The sequence below is a fragment of the Sphaeramia orbicularis genome, chromosome 8, assembly GCF_902148855.1.
Source record: "Sphaeramia orbicularis chromosome 8, fSphaOr1.1, whole genome shotgun sequence".
In the NCBI taxonomy this organism is placed as follows: Eukaryota; Metazoa; Chordata; class Actinopteri; order Kurtiformes; family Apogonidae; genus Sphaeramia; species Sphaeramia orbicularis.
In genome coordinates, this window is record NC_043964.1 from 13,515,690 (window position 1) to 13,537,823 (window position 22,134).

The following is a 22,134-nucleotide window of genomic DNA, read 5'->3' on the forward strand; positions in this document are numbered from 1 at the left end:
ATTTGTGCTTGCATACCTAATGTTCCAGGGGGGCACGAACAGATGTAATGCCCAACCAAGTCGATACAGGTACCTCCATTCTGGCAAGGATGAGACTGGCACTCATTGATCTCTATTTCGCAGTTCTGTCCTGTAAAGCCTGGCATACACTAGGATGATAGACAAATCATAATCAGATATTTTCCATGCAATTGTGACAAAACAATGAGTGAAAAGTATCTTTGCTAAGATTTGACAAAGCACATATTCTTGACAAATTAATGAACTTACATCACATTGGTATCCTCCCACATATCCCCTACAGGTGGCGCCATTGCGACAGGGTTTGTCCTCACAGTGATCTACTTGGCTTTCGCAATAACTGCCAGTGTAATCAGCAGGACATTTACAGTAGTGGGCATTCCCTGTGTTGACACAGTGACCGCCATGGTGGCATAACTCATCTGTTTGGAGCCCTGGTAAAAAAAAAAAAAAAAAAAGGAAATAATTGTATGTTTCAATTCTGTGTTACAACACTATGCAATCAAATTTCATAGGTACAGAATGTAAAAATACCTCTCTGGCGAGCAGCTGTCTCACAGGAGACTCTGGGGATGTCACAATAACGTCCAGACCAGCCACCAGTACATTCACAGATATATGAAGCATCCTTTTGGCGGCAGCGCCCCCCATTTTGACAGGGAGAGGAGCGTCTGCACCAGTCAACTGGTGTCTAGGTGCACAACAGATATTTGGAAATATGATAAACTTTTACTGATCTAAACATACATTGTGTGTATGAAGACTCAAAGGTTTAACTAGTGATATGCTTTAACAGTCCATGCGTTTACCTGACAGCGGTTTCCAGTGAAGCCCTTGGGGCAAGAGCAACGGAAGGACTCCAGCCCATCCTGACAGATGCCCCCATTGAGACAGGGCTGGGAGTCACACTCATTGACCTCATACTGGCAGTGAGAGCCAGTGAAGCCTGAGCGGCAGGTACAGGAATAGCCATTGATTTTGTCTGTGCATGTCCCTCCATTGAAACAGGAACTATGGACAAAAGCAAAATATGTATTTTTGATTTTCAAGTTTTGACAACGTCAGTAATTATACAGATGTGAATATGAGCAGGATGATGCAACATGTGATGTCCCTATCATTGTACCTTTCAGTGCAGTCAGGTATGTTGGTTTCACAGTGGATGCCAGTAAAGCCAGGCCTACAGGTACAGGTGTAAGAGTTGACATAGTCTGTACATGTTCCTCCATTTTTGCATGGGGAACTTTGGCATTCATTAATTTCTAAAGCACAGCGTGGCCCTGTGAATCCTGGTAGGCAGTTACAGTGGAAGGAATTCACACCATCTGTGCAGGAACCTCCATTTAGACAAGGATCTGATAATACAAAAAAAGAAAACAGGCCTTAATTTGAATACAGTAAATGTACAACTTTAATTAATAATAGATAATCACCATGTCAGCTCATAATGCATTAGTGACCACTCACTTGGAGAACAGTCATTGATATCTGTTTCACAGGTTGGCCCTGCATATCCCGCTCTGCAGGAGCACACGAAGCCTCCAAGGGTGTTGGTGCAAGTCCCACGATTCTTACAGGGATTGGAGATGCATTCATTCACATCAATGTTACACAATTGACCTGAGGAAAGGGAGATGATATACATTTTATAACTTCAGTTAATAAGTTCCAAGACTTAATTAAAAAAAAAAAAAAAAAGATGATCTCCAAATGAATTAGGCGACTCTTAGACAAGGACAATATTTACTAACCTTGCCACCCCGGCTGGCAGTTACATTCATAGCCCAAATAATCTGGGGTATGGGTACAGATGGCATGATTGGCACAAGGATTAGGGGAGCAAGGTGTGAGGACTTCAGCACAAGTGGGTCCGCTGTATGGAAGCTCACACAGACAGGTGAAACTTGCTACACCATCCACACAAGTTCCTTTGTTCAAACAGGGACTGGATGAACACTCATTGATGTTCACTTGGCAAAGGTTACCTGTCAGAGGGGCAAAAGAAAACCTTAACACCCAGTGCAGTGATTTGGCCCCTATTTAATGTATCAGCAGATTCAATATCCACAAATTGTGTGAGTCATTAATGAGGATAAAACTAAAGAAAGAACTGATAGAAATCTAGCCTAAATGTGCTATTTTGTCTTCATCTTATATGGAACTCTTACCTCTGAAGCCCTGTCGACATTTGCAGGTGAAACCATTGAGCTGGTCAATGCATGTGCCAGCATTCTGGCACGGACTTGGTAAACAGTCATTCCTGTCCAGATCACAATTCTTTCCCACCCATCCAGGTTCACAATCACAGCGATAACTGAAATTATGTGAGTATAGTAAATGTCAGGAGGTGGAAAAAGTGTCAGTATGAAGAACAAATGTACAAGCTGATCATTGCAAGTTTAGAAATACATTTCTTTTGCATATACAAGATTTATAACATTTCATACCCATTGATGTCATCCCTGCATGCACCATGAACACAAGGACTGCTGCCACACTCATCCACCTGGGAGTAACAGTAAGGGGGCTTAAAACCCTCAGGACACTGGCAGTGAAATCCATTTTCTTCATCCACACATGTCCCTCCATTCCTACAGGGGCTAGAAGCGCACTCATCTATCTCCACATTACACTTAGGACCTGAAAGAAGAGATTTTCATCATAATTTATATGGGCTTATCAACATTTTTGCAAATGATTATTTTTTCATTCCAAAAAATTGCTTTAATTTTTTTAAGGTCTTACCTGTAAAGCCAGGTTTGCAAACACAGTCGTAACGGTTGATGCCATCTTTGCAGATTCCATAGTCGCATGGGTTGCTGGCACAATCATCAAAGTTTATCTCACAGTTTGTACCTGTATTGACAAAGATGTTGTAAAGAATTTCTAAACTATGGTTGTAAAAAATACAACAAATACAAAAACAGCTGGGCTTTTTTCTTTTCCCATATTATTAATATATATCAAAGAGAAAATAAAAATATACAGTATATTTAGTTTACGATTAGACAACATTTGCAGATTCATATAACAGACTTTGGTCAACATATAACACATATCACCATATATAGTAAAGTCAGCCTATATGCTCATTCAGAGAATCACATTATAGAAGCCCTAGTTAGCCCCCTGAAAAGCTGCTATCGTTTCACTTCTAAACTGAGATGGCACTGGTGCAATAGTTTGTATATTTTTTAATGTGCATAATTTTTGTATCTCCTTTTTATTCTGTTTATTCTGTATGTCATGTGCTTGTGGTTTATTGACTTGTGTCTGCAATAAAGTTTATTATTATTATTATTGAGTTTATTCTTTTACCTGAGGTACCATGTTGGCACTGGCAGATGTACTTGTTGACCAGATCCACACACTTGCCTCCATTTTGGCAAGGGTTGCTATGGCACTCATTGAGCTGGTTCTCACAGCGATAGCCTGTGTAGCCGGCGTCACAGTTACAGGTATAGCTGGCAATGCCATCTATGCAAGTACCATGGTGGCATGGGTCAGGCTGACAGTTGTTGATATTACTCTCACAGAGCGTGCCTTCATAACCTTGAAAGGATAACAACATAAAGAGCACTTTGTATTAAGACATGTATCTTATGAGGAAAAATGTAGATTTTTTTGCATGACAACTAGATGACTGAGATGTGAGCTTTTCCTCTTTCATTATAAAATGTCTGGCGGAAACAAATTGTCCTCAGTTTCAATTCAGTTAAGACAGAATGACCATTTTTATCTAATTTACCTCTTTCCCCACATCATTTGTTATCTTGTTGAACTTCCTCTGTCTGTTTCCCACTTTTTCTTTGTAAAAGCTTCTACAGTTTTGGGCTCTGATCACAGTGGTTACCCTGACAACCGTGTCTGTGTGCTAGGCAAGTGGTGGTTTGTGTGGTATGTGTATGGTGCAGTGCTGAGTTTGGCAAAGCAGTAAAGAAGGGCCCTACACAGGCCTCCCAGTCCTGCTTTTGTTCTCAGTGGCGGGGGGAACAATAGGCTGCACCACGTCAAACAGGGCCACTTCACTCAACAGAAGGGGCCCACAAACACAGGGAATACCAAGCAGCTGGCCACTGAAACAATGAGGTCCCTCCATAAGCATAGGTCCAAACAAACATATTATATATCAGTGTATACGCACAGTAAGTTCACACATGCACTTGTAAGACATTTTACTGTAGCTCATTTTAACTGGGCTACTTTCAAAAATGGGCAGAACTGAATGTAAAGGAATGTAAGTTAAGATGTAGCATAAGGTCATGTATTTGAGTTGAAAAGATGAACAGATGCCGGGATGATGTCCAAGGGTCCTTTCTTAGCAACTGCTGGTCCTCAGTGACCCTATGATCCTGAGAGTTGATGGGGGAAAGAGGGGGATTAGGGGCCTCAAGTTAGTCTGCTTGGACAGCAGACAACTAGAGAAATAACTGACCCCTACAAACACTGGTCTGACCGAACCCAAAAACACTCATCTGCGTTTCTGCCTGGCAAGAAAACTTCAGGTGTATAAGAGCTCACAACAATACAGTTAAGGTACAAAAGTACTTACCTTCAGCACAGCGGCACTCAAACCCATTGGGCCGGTCATAGCATTTTGCTCCATTCTGGCAGGGTGTGCTAGCGCACTCATCTATGTCGATCTGACACATGGTGCCAGTAAACCCTGGGACATGCAAACACAAAGGTGAGGGGTCAGAAGGAAGGTCCAGCAAAAGCGTCCCTGCTCAGGTCAGAGGGCAACCTTGTGTCTTCGTAGAAGGGCAGAGGTCTCTGGCTAGGTTAGTGATGTCTGGCTAAGGTTTAGTCTCAGCTGGTTAAGGACATGTCATCTATGCACTTGAAAAATGCAGTGGAAAGCCTGTGACCTTGATAATGTTTATAAGGTGGGACTTAACAATATAATACATATACAGCAGCTCATAAAATAAATAAAAATTGCTGTCAGGGGTTATGGAGAATCTGGGCAGGTACTCTTGTAGTTTGATGTCACTTCACTTAAGGTAGTATTTAAAAAATAAATTAATTAATTAATAAATAATAATAATAATAATAATAATAATAATAATAATAATAATAATAATAATAATAATAATAATAATAATAATAATAAAAAAACTGGTTAAAGAGCTTGAGAAACTGAACAGGTGAAATCAGTGATCACAGTGCCCAGACAGAAGTGAATTGTTGCAATGGTGGTTCACTGTTCACCGAGGATGAGTGTGTTGTGTGTTGCTGTGCGTTGCAGCTTGGTCTGCTTGGGGGTGGGGGTTGAGAGTTTAGAGGAGACGGTGGGATTGTTTTCTCTTTTGGGAAACCCCCCCTCCCCTTCCTGCATCAGCTCCACCAGCTCAATAGCTAGATGGGGGTTGAAGGGGGGACGTCTGTCCCAGATGTAAATTGCGGACCTGGAAAAGAATCTCATTAACAGGACTGCTGTTCCCCCACCACCACCAGGGCAAGATGAGGGAGACTGCTGTCCTTTCCACATTCCACAGAGGAGGGGAGCGGGGGTCACAATAGTGTCTTTGTTCCGGGAAGAGGATAGGCAGCCTTTTGGGTCTGTCTTTTTATACAAGTGGTGGCTCTAAACACAAGCAAGGCTGGCCTTCCTACTTCTGGTTCTGGGGACATTTAAACTTTGGCTTTGTGTTCTTACTGCTGCTGTCACAGAGTTGGAGTTGAAATGAAATAAACAAAGTCAAAAGAAATAAAAGTAACCAGAAGCCTTACCTGGCTGGCAGGTGCATGTGAAGCCATTGACCATGTCCCGGCATATGCCATCGTTTACGCATGGGTTGCTTTCACAGTCGTCTACATCAATCTCACAGTAGGTTCCCATATAACCTGGGAGAAAGGTTAAAATTAATTTAACTTGAAGCAGTTTTACACTGTTCATCTTTTACATATGGGCATTTTATGTCAGTTCAAACCAGTAGGGTGTGTGTGTATGTATTTATACCTATGTATATGTGTGTAGTCTGTGATGGGGGAAAGATTCTGTGGGAAACTTTTCTCTCTTAGAAGTCCTTTGACACTGGTCTTTGCTGAACCACAGGATGGAAAAAAGATCCCCATTGCATCCCTAGTGTTCCCACTCTACTGACATGAACACCACACCCTACTGTCCATGGAGCATTACCATTCCCTGGGTCAGTGTCCCATTCACCAGATTCATGTTATACATTGTGGTAGAAAACTATGGATGGCTCTTCCATTGAGAGGAAACGGAGTGTGGAACAGAGCGCTGTCCCTGGGGAGAGTCTAGCGTGGAATCAGAAATAATCAGCAGCTCTCCATGAGCTTTGCCAGGGTGGCTGATGATGAGGATGGTGAAGAGGAAGGGCCTGTCTCTGGAAACGAAGGGGGAGGGGGAGAGGCTCTGGGAAAAGGCCTCTTTCCCTCTCTGTGTGTATGAGGGGTGCAAAGTGGAGCACAGAGGGGCCCTATTGTTCCACTCCATTCCCACCACTCTACAACTCATTAGTATGCACAGCACACTCCTCCCCCTAACTGCTCGCCCTCTCTCACATCCAGTCCTATAGACCCGACTCCCAACTCTAATTTGTATAGTTCCCAAAACCCCAGGATGCATGTAGGACTGTGCGTGAGAGTTTCACTGTGTTTTTGTCATTGTGTACCCAAACCATTACTTAGTCCAAACTAATACCCTGTCTGGCTGTACAGTGCACCAAGAGCAAAGAGGTTCCATACCCCAGAACATCAATAGAAGCCTATTACATAACAGTCTACACTGCCAATCAGTGTGGCAGCACTGTAGAAAATAGTTTTTCAGAAGGTCAAGTTTAAACATCTATTGTTCAACCCTGCTGCTGATTTTGAACAGTTTTTAAGCTGTTCTGTTTAGTGTCGTTGGTATATTATTAATAACTTAGTCTGAGTACCTGGCATGCAGATGCAGGTGAACTCTCCAATGCGGTCCAGGCAAGTGGCATCATTTTGGCAGGGCATGGAAAGGCATTCATTGATGTCAATCTCACATCGTGGCCCTGCATATCCACGACCGCACTGACACTGGAACGAACCCTCTGTGTTCACACATTTTCCAAAATGTTCACATGGGTTTGCACCTGCAGGTAAAATGAAGAGAACACAATTATGAAAACAATCATACTTCAAAGGAAAAAAGGCCACAGCATTTAACAGGAAAAATGTAACAGTTAAAACCTGCCCTACCAATAGAGCATTCATCCATGTCTTGGTTGCAAGCACCACCTACAAATCCAGCTGGACAAGTGCAAATGGCACGGCCATTAAGGGGGTTGGTGTCGCACACCGCACCTTCATTACAGGGGTTACTGACACAAGCATCATCAAGGTGGCAGAGCAAACCTGTAGGTCAAAAATAACACATCAGTTATCAATATTTCACCAAAAAGTACAACAAGCACCACACAAGTCAATTGATGAATACACAGACCTGTTTTCCCAACTGGACATTGGCAGAAAAAAGATGCTACACGGTCATGACAGGTAGCACCATTAAAGCAAACTGCAATGGCACAGTCATCGATGTTTTCACTGCAGTCATCTCCAGTCCAGCCATTAACACAGACACAGGTATGTCCACCGATGGTGTTGAAGCAGGTTCCCCCATTATGGCAGGCATTTGGTTGCATGAGACACTCGTTGACATCCTCAGCACAGTACTGCCCTAGTATGGTAAAGATACACTGGCTTAAATACACCCTCACTAAAATATGTCTAATTAATTTCTGAATATTCTATGGAAAAAACCTTTACCTGTCCATTCCGGCGGGCATTGGCAATTGTAGGTGTTGACTCCATCCACACAAATACCTCCATTCATACACTTGTGGCCTGGACAGTCATCCACATTATTCTCACAGTTGTGTCCCTCAAACCCTGAAACAGGGAGAAAAAAAAAAGTGATTATACACAGTCCTGGCACATACACAGTCAACCTTAGAGTTCAGTGACCCTCTTCAATACAATAAACATTTCTCTTCATAACCTCAACACGTGTTTCCCACAGTCATGGAGGTGTTTCAGAGTGGGTAGTAAAAATGTTCACAGGGTGTCTGATTGTTTGCATCTTCTCATGATGGTTCCCACACGATGCCAGCAAAAGTCATGACTTCTGCCTGCTCCAGAGGTCTGCACTCCCTGCAGTGTTTGCTTGTTTTATAATCTCTCACAGTTTCAATGACTTCCTTTTTGGCAAGAGTCATTTCCTGTAAGTTCCCCAGTGGGAAACCAGAAGCCTCATAAAGTAAATTTTTCTGTTGTGAACAGGGCAGAGTGGAGTAGTGCACAGGCGGGCTGCCTATACAACTTTCCCAGCATCCAAACTCCCGTCAGTAGCTATTAATAGCAGACAGGAAGCTGACCTGGGACAGAGGAGTAAATCTCAGCAGTAGCACTAACAAGTACGTCATCAGCTTGGGAAACCCGTTTGCCTGTAGAACTGGGCCAAATTAGGAAAGCAGCCATAACTGTTTATTTGACATTGATTTGTTTTTTTGGAAGCATTGATTTGTTTTTTTTGGAAGCATTACAGTTATATTTTTGTGTATATACAGTGATAGAAAGTATCTTACCTGGTAGGCAAGCGCACTCATAGGAGTGGTCACTGGTCTGTCGACAAGTGCCACCATTAAGGCACTGAGATGGGGCACAGGGCAGGGTTGACACTTCACATGTGCGTCCGCTGTACCCAGGAGGACACTGGCAGCGAAAGGATCCAAGGGTGTTCATACATAGGCCACCATTGAGGCACACACCAGGCTTTCTGCACTCATCAATGTCATTGCGGCAGTTCTTTCCTTGAAAGCCAGGTGGGCAGGAGCAGTTGTAGTGGTTATTCCAATTGGCACAGCGGGCTCCATTGGCACAGGGACTCATGGCACAGGCGTCTATGAGGGAGCAGTCTTGCCCTGTAGATTACATAGTGAAGTTTAATCAAATAATTCCAAAACTTGTGATCTCCTTTCACATAAATGAGATTCCAAATGAAGACAAAGTTGTACCTCTGAACCCTCTCTGGCACACACAGGTGTACTGTGGAATACCATTGACCACCTGGCTCTTGCAAGCTGCTCCATTTAGACACTGAGATCGATGACAAGGATCCAAGTGCTGACAGAGTGGGCCAATGTAACCAGGGCGACATCTAGATAAAAACACAAATGTGTCAAAGCAAGTCACAAGCTGATAAGCTAAGGGTAATTCCTGTCATGTTCAGTAATGTAGGTTTGGTGATCATGGTCTGACACCTTGGCAAGGTCTGCTGCTTGGCAAGTACTCAAACATGAGTAAAGCTTATGGGCACTTACACAAATATGCATTAATAGTGGTTCAAGTACTGATCATGCAATGGCATGGTCACACATACAGTGACAAACACATTGAGCCTATGAAAATGGCAGAATACCAGCCATGTCTTTTCAGGTTTCACACAGCTCACACACTGTCATCTTCAGCTGTAAAGCCACAGTTACTGCATGCCTGCTAACATTCCTCCACTGTTACAGTTTTTCCACACCTCAACTCTTGTTTCTGTTCTCATATATAAAAAATGGCACTCCCTGAAACAGCAGCCTGGAAACTAAGCAAATGCCAGCATAGACTGACATGGGAAAAGCTGAGGCTGCACACACCAAAATTAACAAAATGGCAGAAGCAGCTGTTATAGCTGAATGAAACAACGAATCCTTCAGTGTCACAGTCACTCTACTCTTTAAAGTACATTATCTTAATGAAACACTACGCCTGGCTTAAACCTGGCCCACTAAGAAAAAGAGATAAACATATACTTGAGTTTTAACAGCTCTCTCTAGAGGTCATAGGGGGCTTCAGACAAGATTTAGACTTTCTGAGGGGGCTAGTATAAACTGGTAATTCTACTCCTACAGTGAAGCCCCGGGCTGTGGACATGCCCCTACTTCAAACAGGCTGTTTCATGCTGATGACAGGGCAGTGACTGACTGGGTTTTGGTCTGCCCCTAGGCTCTGTCCTTTCTTTCATTGGAGAGGAACCCCTTGCCAGGATCAACAAAGGGTTTTCCTCCATTCTCTTTTACAGGTACATCACCTCCATACTGGTGTTAATTCAGCTTTGACTTTTTGATATGCCTTATGTCTGTAGGGAAAAAAAGCTTTTGTGTTTAAAATGAACAAAGGCTGAGAGATTGTTAGCAGCAAGTATCCCAAAAATGTAGAATGTAGAAAACGGCAGGAAAGGAACTCTAACAATTAAAATAATCCTTCAGTACGTCATGGAAATATGTTGTAACTCAGAGGAGTTTTCATCAGTGCAACAATGTTTTGCCTATATTCTAGTATGGAAAAACCAGAGACAACTCACATTTGTTTGCTTATTAAAGACACACTGGACCAGGCTCTAAACAACAACAGCCACAAATACATGCATATGCACAAGAACGCGCATTTACACTGACAGTAGAGAAAGGCAAAATTCTTCCAAAATAATAGTTTGTGGATATTCAAAAATAAACCTCTAACATTTATGAATGCCATAGTAAATAATGATTTTCTATGGCACAATTTGTAGTATAAGTTTAACACTATTGTAATAAGACATGGTCTGGATTTTAAGATGAAGCACAAATGGAGAACCTCTGTTGAAGCAGATGCAGCTTATTTATTACAGATATTGTTCCATCTATTAAATATCCCAAAAATGGCAGCTTGGCTTTCCCCCTCACAACCTCCTCCTCTTACGCGTTGAGAGGTCAGATGTCAGAGGTCCCCCGTCTGATTGTGATGATAATGTCACTCGGGCTACAGGGGAGTGGGGAGGGGCTGCTCTGTAGGAGAGAATGCGGAGTTGGTGAAGAGGAGAACGAAGAGGAGGAGGGAGTGGTCTGGTGCAGCAAGAATGTCATGTCATATTTCCTGTAATCCCTCGTCCCCTGTTCTAAAAACACTGCACTCACTCCGAATGCACTATCCCTGTTGCCCTAGCAACCTCACAGACAAACTAGCCCCCTTGGTCCTCTTGGCTATTTGTCATGGCTTGGCTGGGTTTATTTAGAGGCAAATTAACTATGTCTGGAATCTAGAGTGTCACAAAAAATTAAAGTAAATTGCAATACAAAGAAAGCCTTGGGGAGTGCGATGAAGAAATTTACTACAATACAGAGTCAAATGGTTTCCACTCTCTACTGTGGGCATTTGACTACTAAGAAAAGCTGATTAATGTTTGCAGGGTGTTCTCAAAACAGCATTGCAACTCTTCATAGAGAAAAAAATTGAACTCATTCCTGGATGTAATACATCCTTCAGTATAAGTCTATGTTTCTTTATAGAGTACAATACAAGGTAATCAGAATACAGGTGTGTCCAGACATAAAAAGTTATTTAGTGTATGTGTGTGTGTGTGTAAATGTAAGTGTGCATGTGTGTGGGTGTGAGGGAATGATAATAGTAGTCATAGCTGATAAATTGTTTGTCCTTCCTTAAGCTACACACTGAACTACAAAGCCAAAACACATTCTTTTGTCTAGAACTGACTCATTGCCAACATGCTACTCCCATAACACACAAATCTGAGTGCTATCAATGTAGAGACTGTGAGAGATTTGCAACTTTGTCTTTGTGCACCTGAGAGTCTTGTTATCAGGCTCTTTACAACCTTGTGGATTCCACTGCCTGTGGGAAAAGCTGGGCAGGCGCTGTGCCTTTGCCCAGGCCCAGCCTTATTCTGGCGGATGTGGAAGGCAGGTGCAAACTGTTGTTGTGCAATGGGCCCCTGAGTCACATTTAGTAAGTGTCGACTTCTGACCTTTGAGGAAGAGAGTGCAGCAGATGAGGAGGAGGTCTTTGAGTGCAGTGGAGGCATGGCCAGAACGGGTAATCTCATAGTGTCAACACATATTAGCTCTTTTGCCAGCTGCATCCCAAGTACTGTGCATCTGTTCACATCTGTCAGTGCAAATCTAGGCATCTGGCATTTGCCTTTCCTGCCAGACTTTAAGCCAAATCTGTTTTGCTTGTGGAGATAGTCCAGTAAGTAGCATATACACCAACACACACTGACCATTTCACACCACTCAAAAGATGTGGTCAATTTTCACAAACACATGCAATGACAGGCCCTATTTACACTATTTCAAAAGCATTAAGCAAAGGCACCACTGCAACAAAGCAAACACATGCAGTCACTACACATTCAAACACAGAAGAAACTTACAACCAGCCTCAGAGGAAAAGCAGTATTGTGAACCCATAAAAGAGAAGATCCACTGAGAAAAGTTAAAAAAAAAAAACAAAAATGAATAATAAGATGTGAATTATATTTAAAGAAGACAATTTTTATTCCAACAATCATGCAAAGTTACATTCCAGAGGTGTACTCAATTTCTCAGTTGTTCAGTTTGTGATTAAAAACACTTGATTTATGGGAGTAACTTCTGTCACCTACACTTGTGTAACATAACACCAGTTTTCCTGCTTTCTGGGTCATTGAAGCAGGGTAACCTGAGCTCATCCTCTCCTATACAATAGCAGCTATCCTGCCAGAGGTCAGAGGGTAGCTCACCTGTGAACAAAGAGGCTGTAATCTCTGCCACGGTTCATATACCCAGTCATGCTCCACAAAACAACGAGTATAAAGGAGTCCTCCTGTCTCAGAGGGTATTTCCTGAGACAAATGAGGAGGAAAGGAAACAACAGGACTGCCCTTTTTACTGACTTGGGGCAAAGATTTTACTTTTAGATCATCATCTAGAATAACTCATCGTAGTTTTAGAACATTGCAGTAGTTAGTGAGAAACTGAGAGCATCAACACAGCCTTGTGTCCCACAATCCCTCCTTCCCCAATAAAGAAGAAACCAGTTCTCCTGCTTTATGAAAAGTCCATACTGACACCACACTGCCAACAGGAGCCCATCCACATCCCCCTCCTTCCAACAGCCTCTTCTGCTCTTCTCAGCTTGGCTCTCCCATTCTCAGTAAAGAGCCAGATTGGGGGATGGGGAGCATTTTGTGGCCCGAATAAAAGAGCCAAAGTAGTCAGAACTCCTTTGTATGATCGTGTTGGGGGTGTGGTGGTGGGGTGGGGGGGCAGTGACCCAAACAGCTAGTCTTTCAGGCCTGGGCTTACACGGACCAACAGACTTGGGCTGTAGCCTGGCAACAGTAGCCCGTGGTGAGAGAGTCAGAGTGAGAAAAAAGGGGTGTTGGGAGACAAGGTTTCATAAGGACAGTTGGAGAACTTCATAGGATTTTTTTCCCTTTCTCAATGCAGGTAATGCTGTCCTGTGTAGGTCTAATTTGTTTGGGTAACTGAGTATCATCATGTTAAAATGGATGTATGTTGCACAATGCAAAGTTTATTTCAACAATTGTGCAGAGATACACAAAGGAGGCATTGAAATCTCTAGAGGGACCCTGGTCTGAATATTAAATATATGAAAACAAGAACAACTCATTTACACTTGAGAAAAAGTTATTTGTCTTGTCTTTGATAGCCTTTAAAAATACTGTACATCTGTCAGAATATAAATCCAGAAAGTAAATGCAAACATTTCCTCACAAATCTCCTTTTCCTGAAAAGAACAAGACAAGAGATTGCAAGCTTTTACACTTTAAGTCAATACACTACATGAACAGATTTGTTTCAAGTGTCAACAGATTTTTGGAAGAATACTCCTTAACATTTTCAAATAGCAAACCATTTGCCCATAACCACATTGCATGAATCCAAGGGTCGAGGGCTTTCAAAGCATGCTCTTGTGAACTTAACCACAAAAAACCCCACCCTACCACCTAAACTGAACCAGATTTCTGTGTAACTTTGAAATTGAAATTAAAACCCTCTCCCCAAACCTTGCATGAAAAAGCAGCATAAATGTCTTTGCAAATATTTGGTTGTAGACAGTAAAAAATAAAATGTGACAAAAGAATGACTTGTGCTGTACTTACAATGGGTATGGATTAAATGGTATATCTGTTAAACTACTCACCAAATAAATAATCTTGACAGAAACTGTCAAACAGATTGACTGAAAACAGCATTATCAAAATTCCTTAGTGATAAGCTACACAGAGAGTTAAGAAAACACCCAGAAAATGTTAATTATCTTATGTGCAGTCACTGTCCAAAAAAACTACATTTTTTAAGGATATAGACCAGTCACACACAGTCCCTTTTATAAAAGTGCAATAAAAAACAATATGATTTTTAATCCTCACTTTCAAAGGTATATGCTGAAAACTCTGTTGGAGCTTTGCTGTGTAGAAAGGGGAATGCCTTTTCCTGAATCATTTAATGATGGACCCATCCCTTCCTCTTCTAAATGGGAGGGAGAGACGAGGAAAGTTTTGTTGGCAGACCTGAGTTATTCCAATCAGACTTGCCTGAAAGCATTTTCATATGTCATCATCTCCCAGAGAGCTATGGGATGAGACTTCAGAGACAGACTTATCCCTACATAAGCATGTGGTTTAGACATACATTGACTCAAAAGGGAACAATAACACACAATTCTAAAATAGATGTTTCTGTGCCAGCTAACAATAATGGTAAAACCGGTCTTTACGAGCACAGACGGATACTTCTCTAGATATGTGATGATTTGCCAGAAAGCATATAAATCAGAATTACCGCATTCTAAGTTTTGTGTTCTGTGTAATACATGATTGATAGGTTTTTTCATCACACTATAATATTTTTGTGAGAAAAGACGAATGAAATAAACTGAACCAAAAGATATGAGGGAGCATGGGGAACAGGGTACACTGAGTAAAACCCTTAAGCTGCACAGATAAGGCGGGATGTACGTAGCAACAAGGGGTCAAAAGGCACCACTTCCTGTGACAGGGCCTGGGAACCACAGCTCCAAGTCACCAGTGATGATCCACAGCAAAGAAGGCACAACAAACTGTAATTTTACTTCCTGTGATGGTGTAACCTCTTGGTCATGTAGTACTCCTCTCCTCTTGAATATGACCACTGACTTTCAATCAAGTCATCTGAAACTTCTGGGTATGCAACACAGCACATTTCCTGTTAAATAATGACATAACAATGGCTCCATCTGCCTGTCAGGGTTGTGAGAGTGATATAAGCTAAATCTCGCTTCACAAAGTTGCAACAAACTAATTACAAATCAAACAAGTCACAAACAGTGGAAACGTCACCATTTTCAATGAGACAAAGTGAAAAGTATTGTTAAAGACATTCCTGAGGGGGCTACCAGGGTGAATGGATGGGAGGTATGGACAATAACCTGAAAGCACCAGAGGGACAGGAGGAATCTTAGTAAGCATTCCTTTCTAATCCACCATAAAGATGCCAAAGAAAACACTAGCCCTGAGGTGCTCTGAACTAAGACAACAATATAATCTGTCTCTTCACTATGGCCTGATATGTGCCTTGGCATGTGTGTTTATTTTCCTCTCCTCAGACCAGTGGAGAAAATGCATTTTTCATTTCATTTTGATAAAAGAGTAAATTTATTTGCAGGTGTCACAATTCCCATTAGGAAAGGCTGTATCCGCCCATGAGAATGTAACTCTCTCTTATCTAAAGGGGAGAAAGAGTGGGTGTTTAATTTTCCTTAACACATTTAAACTTCCTGCAGTTTTTCAAAAAGAGAAGGAACATAGAAATGCCTTAATAAAAAACAAACTCTTCACACAGTCTGGACAGTGTGCTCCTTATCAAAGTTAAAGATGTCCTATTTTATCAAATCTAGAGGCTGGGAGTTACCACAGGGTCATAACACTACACTCACAATATATATACTAACTGCTACTGAGGCCAAGGGCAAAGCATTAATAACACACAGAAGGCCATTGTGTTCCTCCATGGGTTGCACACAGTGTTGAAGCACCACATATATTTTCATACAGTTAACAGTATCTAAGCATTGGTTGTAATCTGTGATCTGCCACTGTGTTGGGAAAGTCAGAGGATGAGCCACCAGAGGAGGGAGAGGGAGAGAATGGACTTAGTCGCCACTGGTATGTGAGAGAGCAACATGTGCTAAAGGGACTGTGAGCCACAGGCTTCATTCCTCCACGAGCTTGTCTCTCACAGTATGGGGGCAGCAGACTGCTCAATGGCAGCACCTGGCCCTATGCTTCCCCTTTGTCAAGATCTGACTTCACTGGATTACCATCACAACATCCACCAGCTGTCCTCTACACAGCCCCCTCCTACCCAGCCTTCCCTACCCCCAGTCAGATCCCTCCAGCTGGATCGTCTCTGAATGACACCCTCTCAATCTGCCTAATTATCTCTCCTGAGGCCATACTGCTGTGGCCACGCCATAGTGGCCCTCTCTCTGCAACACATTCCACTCGCAGGGTGGAGCTGAGGGGCCAAAAGCTCTTCATCTGGACTTCCTGACTGCTCACCTAGAAAGCTGCATTCTCTGAAACACATTTAACCTTTCACTGTCAAGCGTAAAACTCTGGGCTGCAGTTGGATAATTGTTGGAGTTAAGCTCAAGTGACAAAAGGGTTTGTTTTATGTTGCTAAAATATTTCATTACAGCAGTAATTAAATGCTCAAATATATTTTTGAATTGATTTTGAATTTGTTTTTGTTTGGGTTTGTACTTTACACAGGTTGTGAAGGATTTGTATTGATATGTCAAAATTTAAAACCTCACCCTGTGCTTTCTGAAACCCTCAAACAAAGATAATTGGTTAAACAAGGACTCATACTTCCTGTAGTTGCACTGGGGTTTGGCCACCACATTATTTCAATTAAATTTCAAGCTAATCATTAGGTTTAGTTAATAATATAGGCTAGAGAATACAAAATACGGCCCCAAATGAATGCAGATAGCACATGGTTATAATAGATTTCCTTTAAAAGGAAATAATTTCACCAGATTCCTTTCAGATGCTACAATTATGTTACTCTACCCCTTAGACTTGACATTTTCAGCTTATATGGCATACAGGAAAAATAGTATTCCTTAGTAAAAGGCTCAGGGAGGCTAGGTAGGAATGGCTGAACCATTTACACTGATGTTTAGTGGGCCATGGAAACAGGTGGAATGGTTATCAGAGAGTTTGTTGAAGTCCACAGGTCAGAATGGATTACTACTATAATCCTCACACCTATGGCCTGTGACCTTTACAAAGTCACCTGAAGAAGAAGCCATCAAACACATCATGAAACTAAAGAGACAAAGTTTACAGCTATATTGTGTTGTTTGGCTGTGTTTGACCATGAGACAGAAACTACAAGGTATTTGGGACAGCAACAATGGAAGCTGCCATACACACAGTATTACTGTCACTTGAGAAGCTACTTGCTGCAAGAAACTTAAACAACATGAAAACTGGTCAACCTTAAAGCAAGAACAGATGAATGTTCTCTGCTCAGAACAATACAGTTAGTGATTTTAAGCAGAGCCATTTTCTTCTACAATTCCAAATTCCTTTGAAATGCCAAAGCATGTATTGCTGCATTCATTTTGTTTCTGTTTTCCTACTGTGTATTGGCTTCACTATGCTGTGGCCTTTCTTCTCTCTCTCTACACCCTGTTCTGATGGTGCCAGGTTTCAGCCAGGTATCTGATGGAAGAAAGGATCTTTTCTGCTGTTTTGGATCTCCTGTTTCTGTAGGCTCCCAGGGGAAGGGGTGGGGTGGCTCCACCACTCACCTCCGTCTAGGACTGGTCTGACCACTCTCATGTGGCCACGCTCTGCTTCACTGCTTTGCCTTGCTATGGGACTCTTTCTACACTGTGTAGAATGACATTTGATGTCCCCTTCCATTAGAAACCTTTTTTCCCCCTTTGCACTGGTGCTTCTTTCCTTGGCACTGAACCAGGAGAATAATTACACATGCACATGGCCTATACCCCTAACATATGTAGACATACATGTACAGAGCACAAAGACTACAGCATCACAAAGAATTAATGAATGGTCTTTTCCTAAAGAAAACACGTGCCCTGTGATGTGATCATACTGAATGTGGGAACTCATGTGGCTAAATGGTGAGAATGGAAAGGTAAAATTGGGTGATTTATTCTGAAAAGAGGAGTTTAAAATTTGGAAGAAAAAAAAAAAACTTCTAGCACCACAAAATTATACATTTACTCACTCAGTCAACCTTCTCCAGCTAATGATTAAAACAAATGTGGGTGGTATTTGCTTGTTGCACTTGAGTTACACATTGGCTACTCTCTAGAGTTCTTACTGACAGTATAATTACCTTTAGACCTTATAACACTACATAATTACTTCAATACTTAAAATGTATACATATCTCTGAGCAAAATGTCCTTACTCATGGAACTATTGTTTATTGTATACACTGAACTTTGACCCATCCAAAATAAAATTATCAATTTGCTGTTTTGGAGGGAAGCAGCTGGTAACCAGGGTGCTGTTCTATCAATGACTGTACCTCCTCCATCTGAAACACTCAAGCATGGTTCCTAAGGGGTTTCTAAAAGAACAAATGACCCCCAGGCAAAACACTGTAGGCTATTTAACTTGCAATAGGTTCCCACACAACCCCCCTTACAATTTGAAAAACAAAAGCCTTATCACTGTCAAAAGACCTGAGTGCTGAAAATGGCAAAGCAAGAAGTGAACACAGAAAAATCATTTCAAAGTTTCTTTAAAACCTGATAATAACTGCTATTGGAAGGAAAAAAAGTGAAATTTGCACTGACAAAATATCCCATTCTGAAAATGATAGGGGGAGAAAAAAACAACGAAACAACACAAAGGGAAACTTGAGTCATGATACACGCAATGCTGTTACTTATGGCTGACAAAACTCTTGAACAGGTGCAAGAAATGCCTGTGGCAGTCAAACATGTTGATGCTTGATCATCAGTGTAGTCGTAATAAATTTATCCCGTGTTTCAACACTTTAATGTGAATGTTGTAAGTTAATCGTGAACAGGATAAAAAGAGATATAGTTGCATCGCTATATCATTGCAAGACTAATACTCTGAAAATCTGTCTTTTCTCTGAAGCTCTGAAAAAACAACTGAGGCAAAATAACACAAATTCTATGTAAAATGTATTTACACGTAAAGCCTTCACTCTCAGCTGTAAATTGTTCTCAGAGGCTGAATCTTTTACTAAATGAGGCAGGTGAAATCTCACTGGAGGCTTTGGTGAAAGGAAACTTCTAACTACCCATCAAATCTTCATGTTCCACTTACATGCATCGTGAAGGTGATTCTAAGCATGTCCCTCCATTTTCACAGGGTCTGTATTTATCCATGCAACGGAACCCTGTGGAAATTGGAGAAATCAGTTAGAGAACCATCCAGCCAAAGTTAACCTTATGAAGAAGACATAGGACAATACACCCCAACAAAAACATACTCTACTTAATATCATGGGCATATAATATCAAAATATCTCAAGAAGCCTACTTTACCAGCATTTTTTATCAATAGATTACGTATTCCCCAGGCTTTGTAGCACCTTACAGACACACCAGTCTGTTTGTCTTAAAGTTTCCCAAAAGCAAATAATCTTTTCCTGATTTCCCGCAAAATCTGTCTCTTCCTGAGATCCTGGTTGGAAATATGGTTAGGAAATAGGATACACTCAAATCTGAGAATCAGTGCTTACCACTTTCTAGGGACACCCAGTTAAAGGTCCTTTATTCAGCAAGTTGCATTTATTTGTTAATTTTCATCAGGCAGTAGGTCTAGTAAAACCCTAATAATAACTAAAACATTGATAACAGTAATAATAACTTTTAATTCATAAACTAAGACAAGCCTTCGCCTGTTGCTGATGTTACATTGTTCCAACTTCTGTACTTGGGGTTGAATTTGATCAGCATTCAGAACTTACGGTCTATTCACAGAGGACTAAAGAAAGGTAACTTTAAAAATTAAATAAACCAGTTAATAAAATAACATTCTTCTTAACAGTATGCCCTTAAGATTTAACCCCAGTAATGGTCTGTATAGCCATCAATTTTGCTTTTACACGTGATTCATGTAAACGTCTCCAGTATGTTACCTCTCTGATGCGGTGCAGTTATTCTAATATGGAAAAAAAAAGTTTAGAGTTTATCTGGTCATTTGTGAGAGATAAACCACTAACTTTAACAAAAACATCAACTTATTGCACATAAACATGCCTAAACATGCTCATCAGTAACCTACAACCCTACAACCCCTACTTTACTGGAACCGGACCGGCGAAAGGCTGTCCAAACATGTCCAGGATATTTATCCACGTACGAAAACTTGTATTTGATGATAATATTAATAAAATAGTCCAACTTACCTTCACAAATATGGATTAACAATAAAACCGAAAAAATAATCCATGGAATATTCCCTTCCATTTCGGTGGAAAAGTTTCCAACGCTTCAAGTTGGGGTTTCAGCAGAAATACATCCTTTATTAAGTTCACGTAAAAACAAAGGTTCCAAAACCGGTGGGGATTTTTTCATAAAGTCAGCATGAAAGCGTTGTGTTAGGTCCCAGTCCCGTATTATCCTCCGCAGCTCGGCCACGGCTGCTCTGTTTCTCGGTTCACCTCCTGAAACTTTTGAAAAACTTTTCTTCCCAATCTGTCCCAGCGTCTGGTATTACTCCGCCCTCTCTCTCTCTCTCTCTCTCTCTCTCTCTCGCTCTATCTTTACACAAGCTAGTCCCTGCTCACAGATTCCCAACGTTGGGCCCTTGGGACCTCTGTCACTATCTCACCCCAACCCCCCCCCCCCCCCCACTCACACAAAGAATAATGTCATCTCATTCCCTAAACATTGAGAGAATGCATACAGAAAACATGTTTATTAGAGACAACAATGGAGCTCTGGACCTACTTTATAACAGTTTTACACTGTTTATTGGCCAAGTTTTCAACAAAAATGCAAAGGTTTGAATCCAAATATACGAGGGGGGGCTGAAAAGTTCATAGCCTGACTAAGAAGGAGTTATTCCACAGCAATGAAACTTGGCATACATTAAATTCAACCTTTCCTGATACTAACTGCATGCTTTCCTTCCAGATAAACCCACATTGGATAAATAATTTAGGAGTTTGAAAAGTAGTACTACAGACATTTCATGAAAATACTTGCTTGTCACCCCTCCCTCGTTCTCCCTACCCCTCTTGAATTCAGCTTCCCAGTTTTACACAGTTGATAAAGCTGGAGCATCATCCCCTATAGCAGGGGTGTCAAACTCATTTTAGCTCAGGAGCCACATTAAGCCCAAATTGATCTCAAGTGGGCCAGACCAGTAAAACAATAGCATAATAATAACTTGTAAATAATGACTCCAAATTTTTCTCTTTGTTTTAGTGCAATCAAAATTAACTTATGAAAATATGTACATTTACCAACTATCCAAACAAAAATGATGTGAATAACCTGAAAAAACTGAGATTTCTTGAGAAAAATAAGTGCAATTTTAACTATATTACACCTCAACTTACCATTTATACATGCATATCACGGATTGCATCTACAAAGGCATAAAATATTCAATAACAGGAAGTATAATGTTAAAATTCTACTTACAAAATTTCAGGTTTTTCATATTTTATTGTTAAAGGATAGTTTGTAAATGTTAATATTTTCATAATTTAATGTAAGTTTTTACACTAAAACAAAGAGAAAAATATGGAGTTGTCATTATTTATAGGTGTTATGTAATATTATGTTTTTCGCAATAAACTAAGAAAATTTGGAGTCATTATTTATAGGTTATTACGCTATTATTTTAGTTGAGATCACATTGTCCTGTATGTGGAACCTGAACTAAAACAAGTTCGTCATCCTTGATTGTTAATATCTGAAGTGTAATTTTTGCAAATTCATCCTGCGGGCCGGACTGGAACCTTTGGTGGGCCGGTTTTGGCCCCCGGGCCGCATGTTTGACACCGTTGCCCTGTAGCAACCATGTCAGCATGAATGTCCTTGGGGGCTAATCCCTTTTTCTGCAGACATTTGATAAGACCACAGTGCCACGGATGGTTCACCAAATGTCTCTGGTACTACTTTTCAAAGTCCTAAATTATTTATCCATGTGGGTTTATCTGGAAGGAAACCAGGCAGTTACCATCAGGAGAGGTTGAATTTCATGTATGTCAAGTTTCATTGCTGTGGAATAACTCCTTCCGAGTCAGGCTATGAACTTTTCAGCCC

The 22,134-nt window shown here is 41.2% G+C and overlaps 1 protein-coding gene across 1 annotated transcript in view; it reads right to left on the reverse strand.

The window, feature by feature from the left end:
• Positions 1 to 20,517, reverse strand: part of notch3 (notch receptor 3) — a 29,020-nt gene extending 8,503 nt beyond the window's left edge. Inside the window, exons 1-21 of the mRNA XM_030140759.1 lie at positions 20,265 to 20,517; positions 19,178 to 19,250; positions 9,033 to 9,175; positions 8,604 to 8,939; positions 7,786 to 7,908; positions 7,463 to 7,696; positions 7,219 to 7,374; positions 6,927 to 7,112; positions 5,755 to 5,868; positions 4,574 to 4,687; positions 3,340 to 3,573; positions 2,767 to 2,877; positions 2,469 to 2,661; positions 2,190 to 2,335; positions 1,773 to 2,006; positions 1,489 to 1,641; positions 1,148 to 1,376; positions 831 to 1,032; positions 556 to 712; positions 271 to 455; positions 17 to 149 (exon numbers count right to left, since the gene is read on the reverse strand). Coding sequence (XP_029996619.1) covers positions 17 to 149; positions 271 to 455; positions 556 to 712; positions 831 to 1,032; positions 1,148 to 1,376; positions 1,489 to 1,641; positions 1,773 to 2,006; positions 2,190 to 2,335; positions 2,469 to 2,661; positions 2,767 to 2,877; positions 3,340 to 3,573; positions 4,574 to 4,687; positions 5,755 to 5,868; positions 6,927 to 7,112; positions 7,219 to 7,374; positions 7,463 to 7,696; positions 7,786 to 7,908; positions 8,604 to 8,939; positions 9,033 to 9,175; positions 19,178 to 19,250; positions 20,265 to 20,325 — 3,517 coding nt within the window. The 5' untranslated portion in view covers positions 20,326 to 20,517. The remainder of the gene's footprint in view (positions 1 to 16; positions 150 to 270; positions 456 to 555; positions 713 to 830; positions 1,033 to 1,147; positions 1,377 to 1,488; positions 1,642 to 1,772; positions 2,007 to 2,189; positions 2,336 to 2,468; positions 2,662 to 2,766; positions 2,878 to 3,339; positions 3,574 to 4,573; positions 4,688 to 5,754; positions 5,869 to 6,926; positions 7,113 to 7,218; positions 7,375 to 7,462; positions 7,697 to 7,785; positions 7,909 to 8,603; positions 8,940 to 9,032; positions 9,176 to 19,177; positions 19,251 to 20,264) is intronic.
• Between the last annotated feature and the right edge of the window lie 1,617 nt (positions 20,518 to 22,134).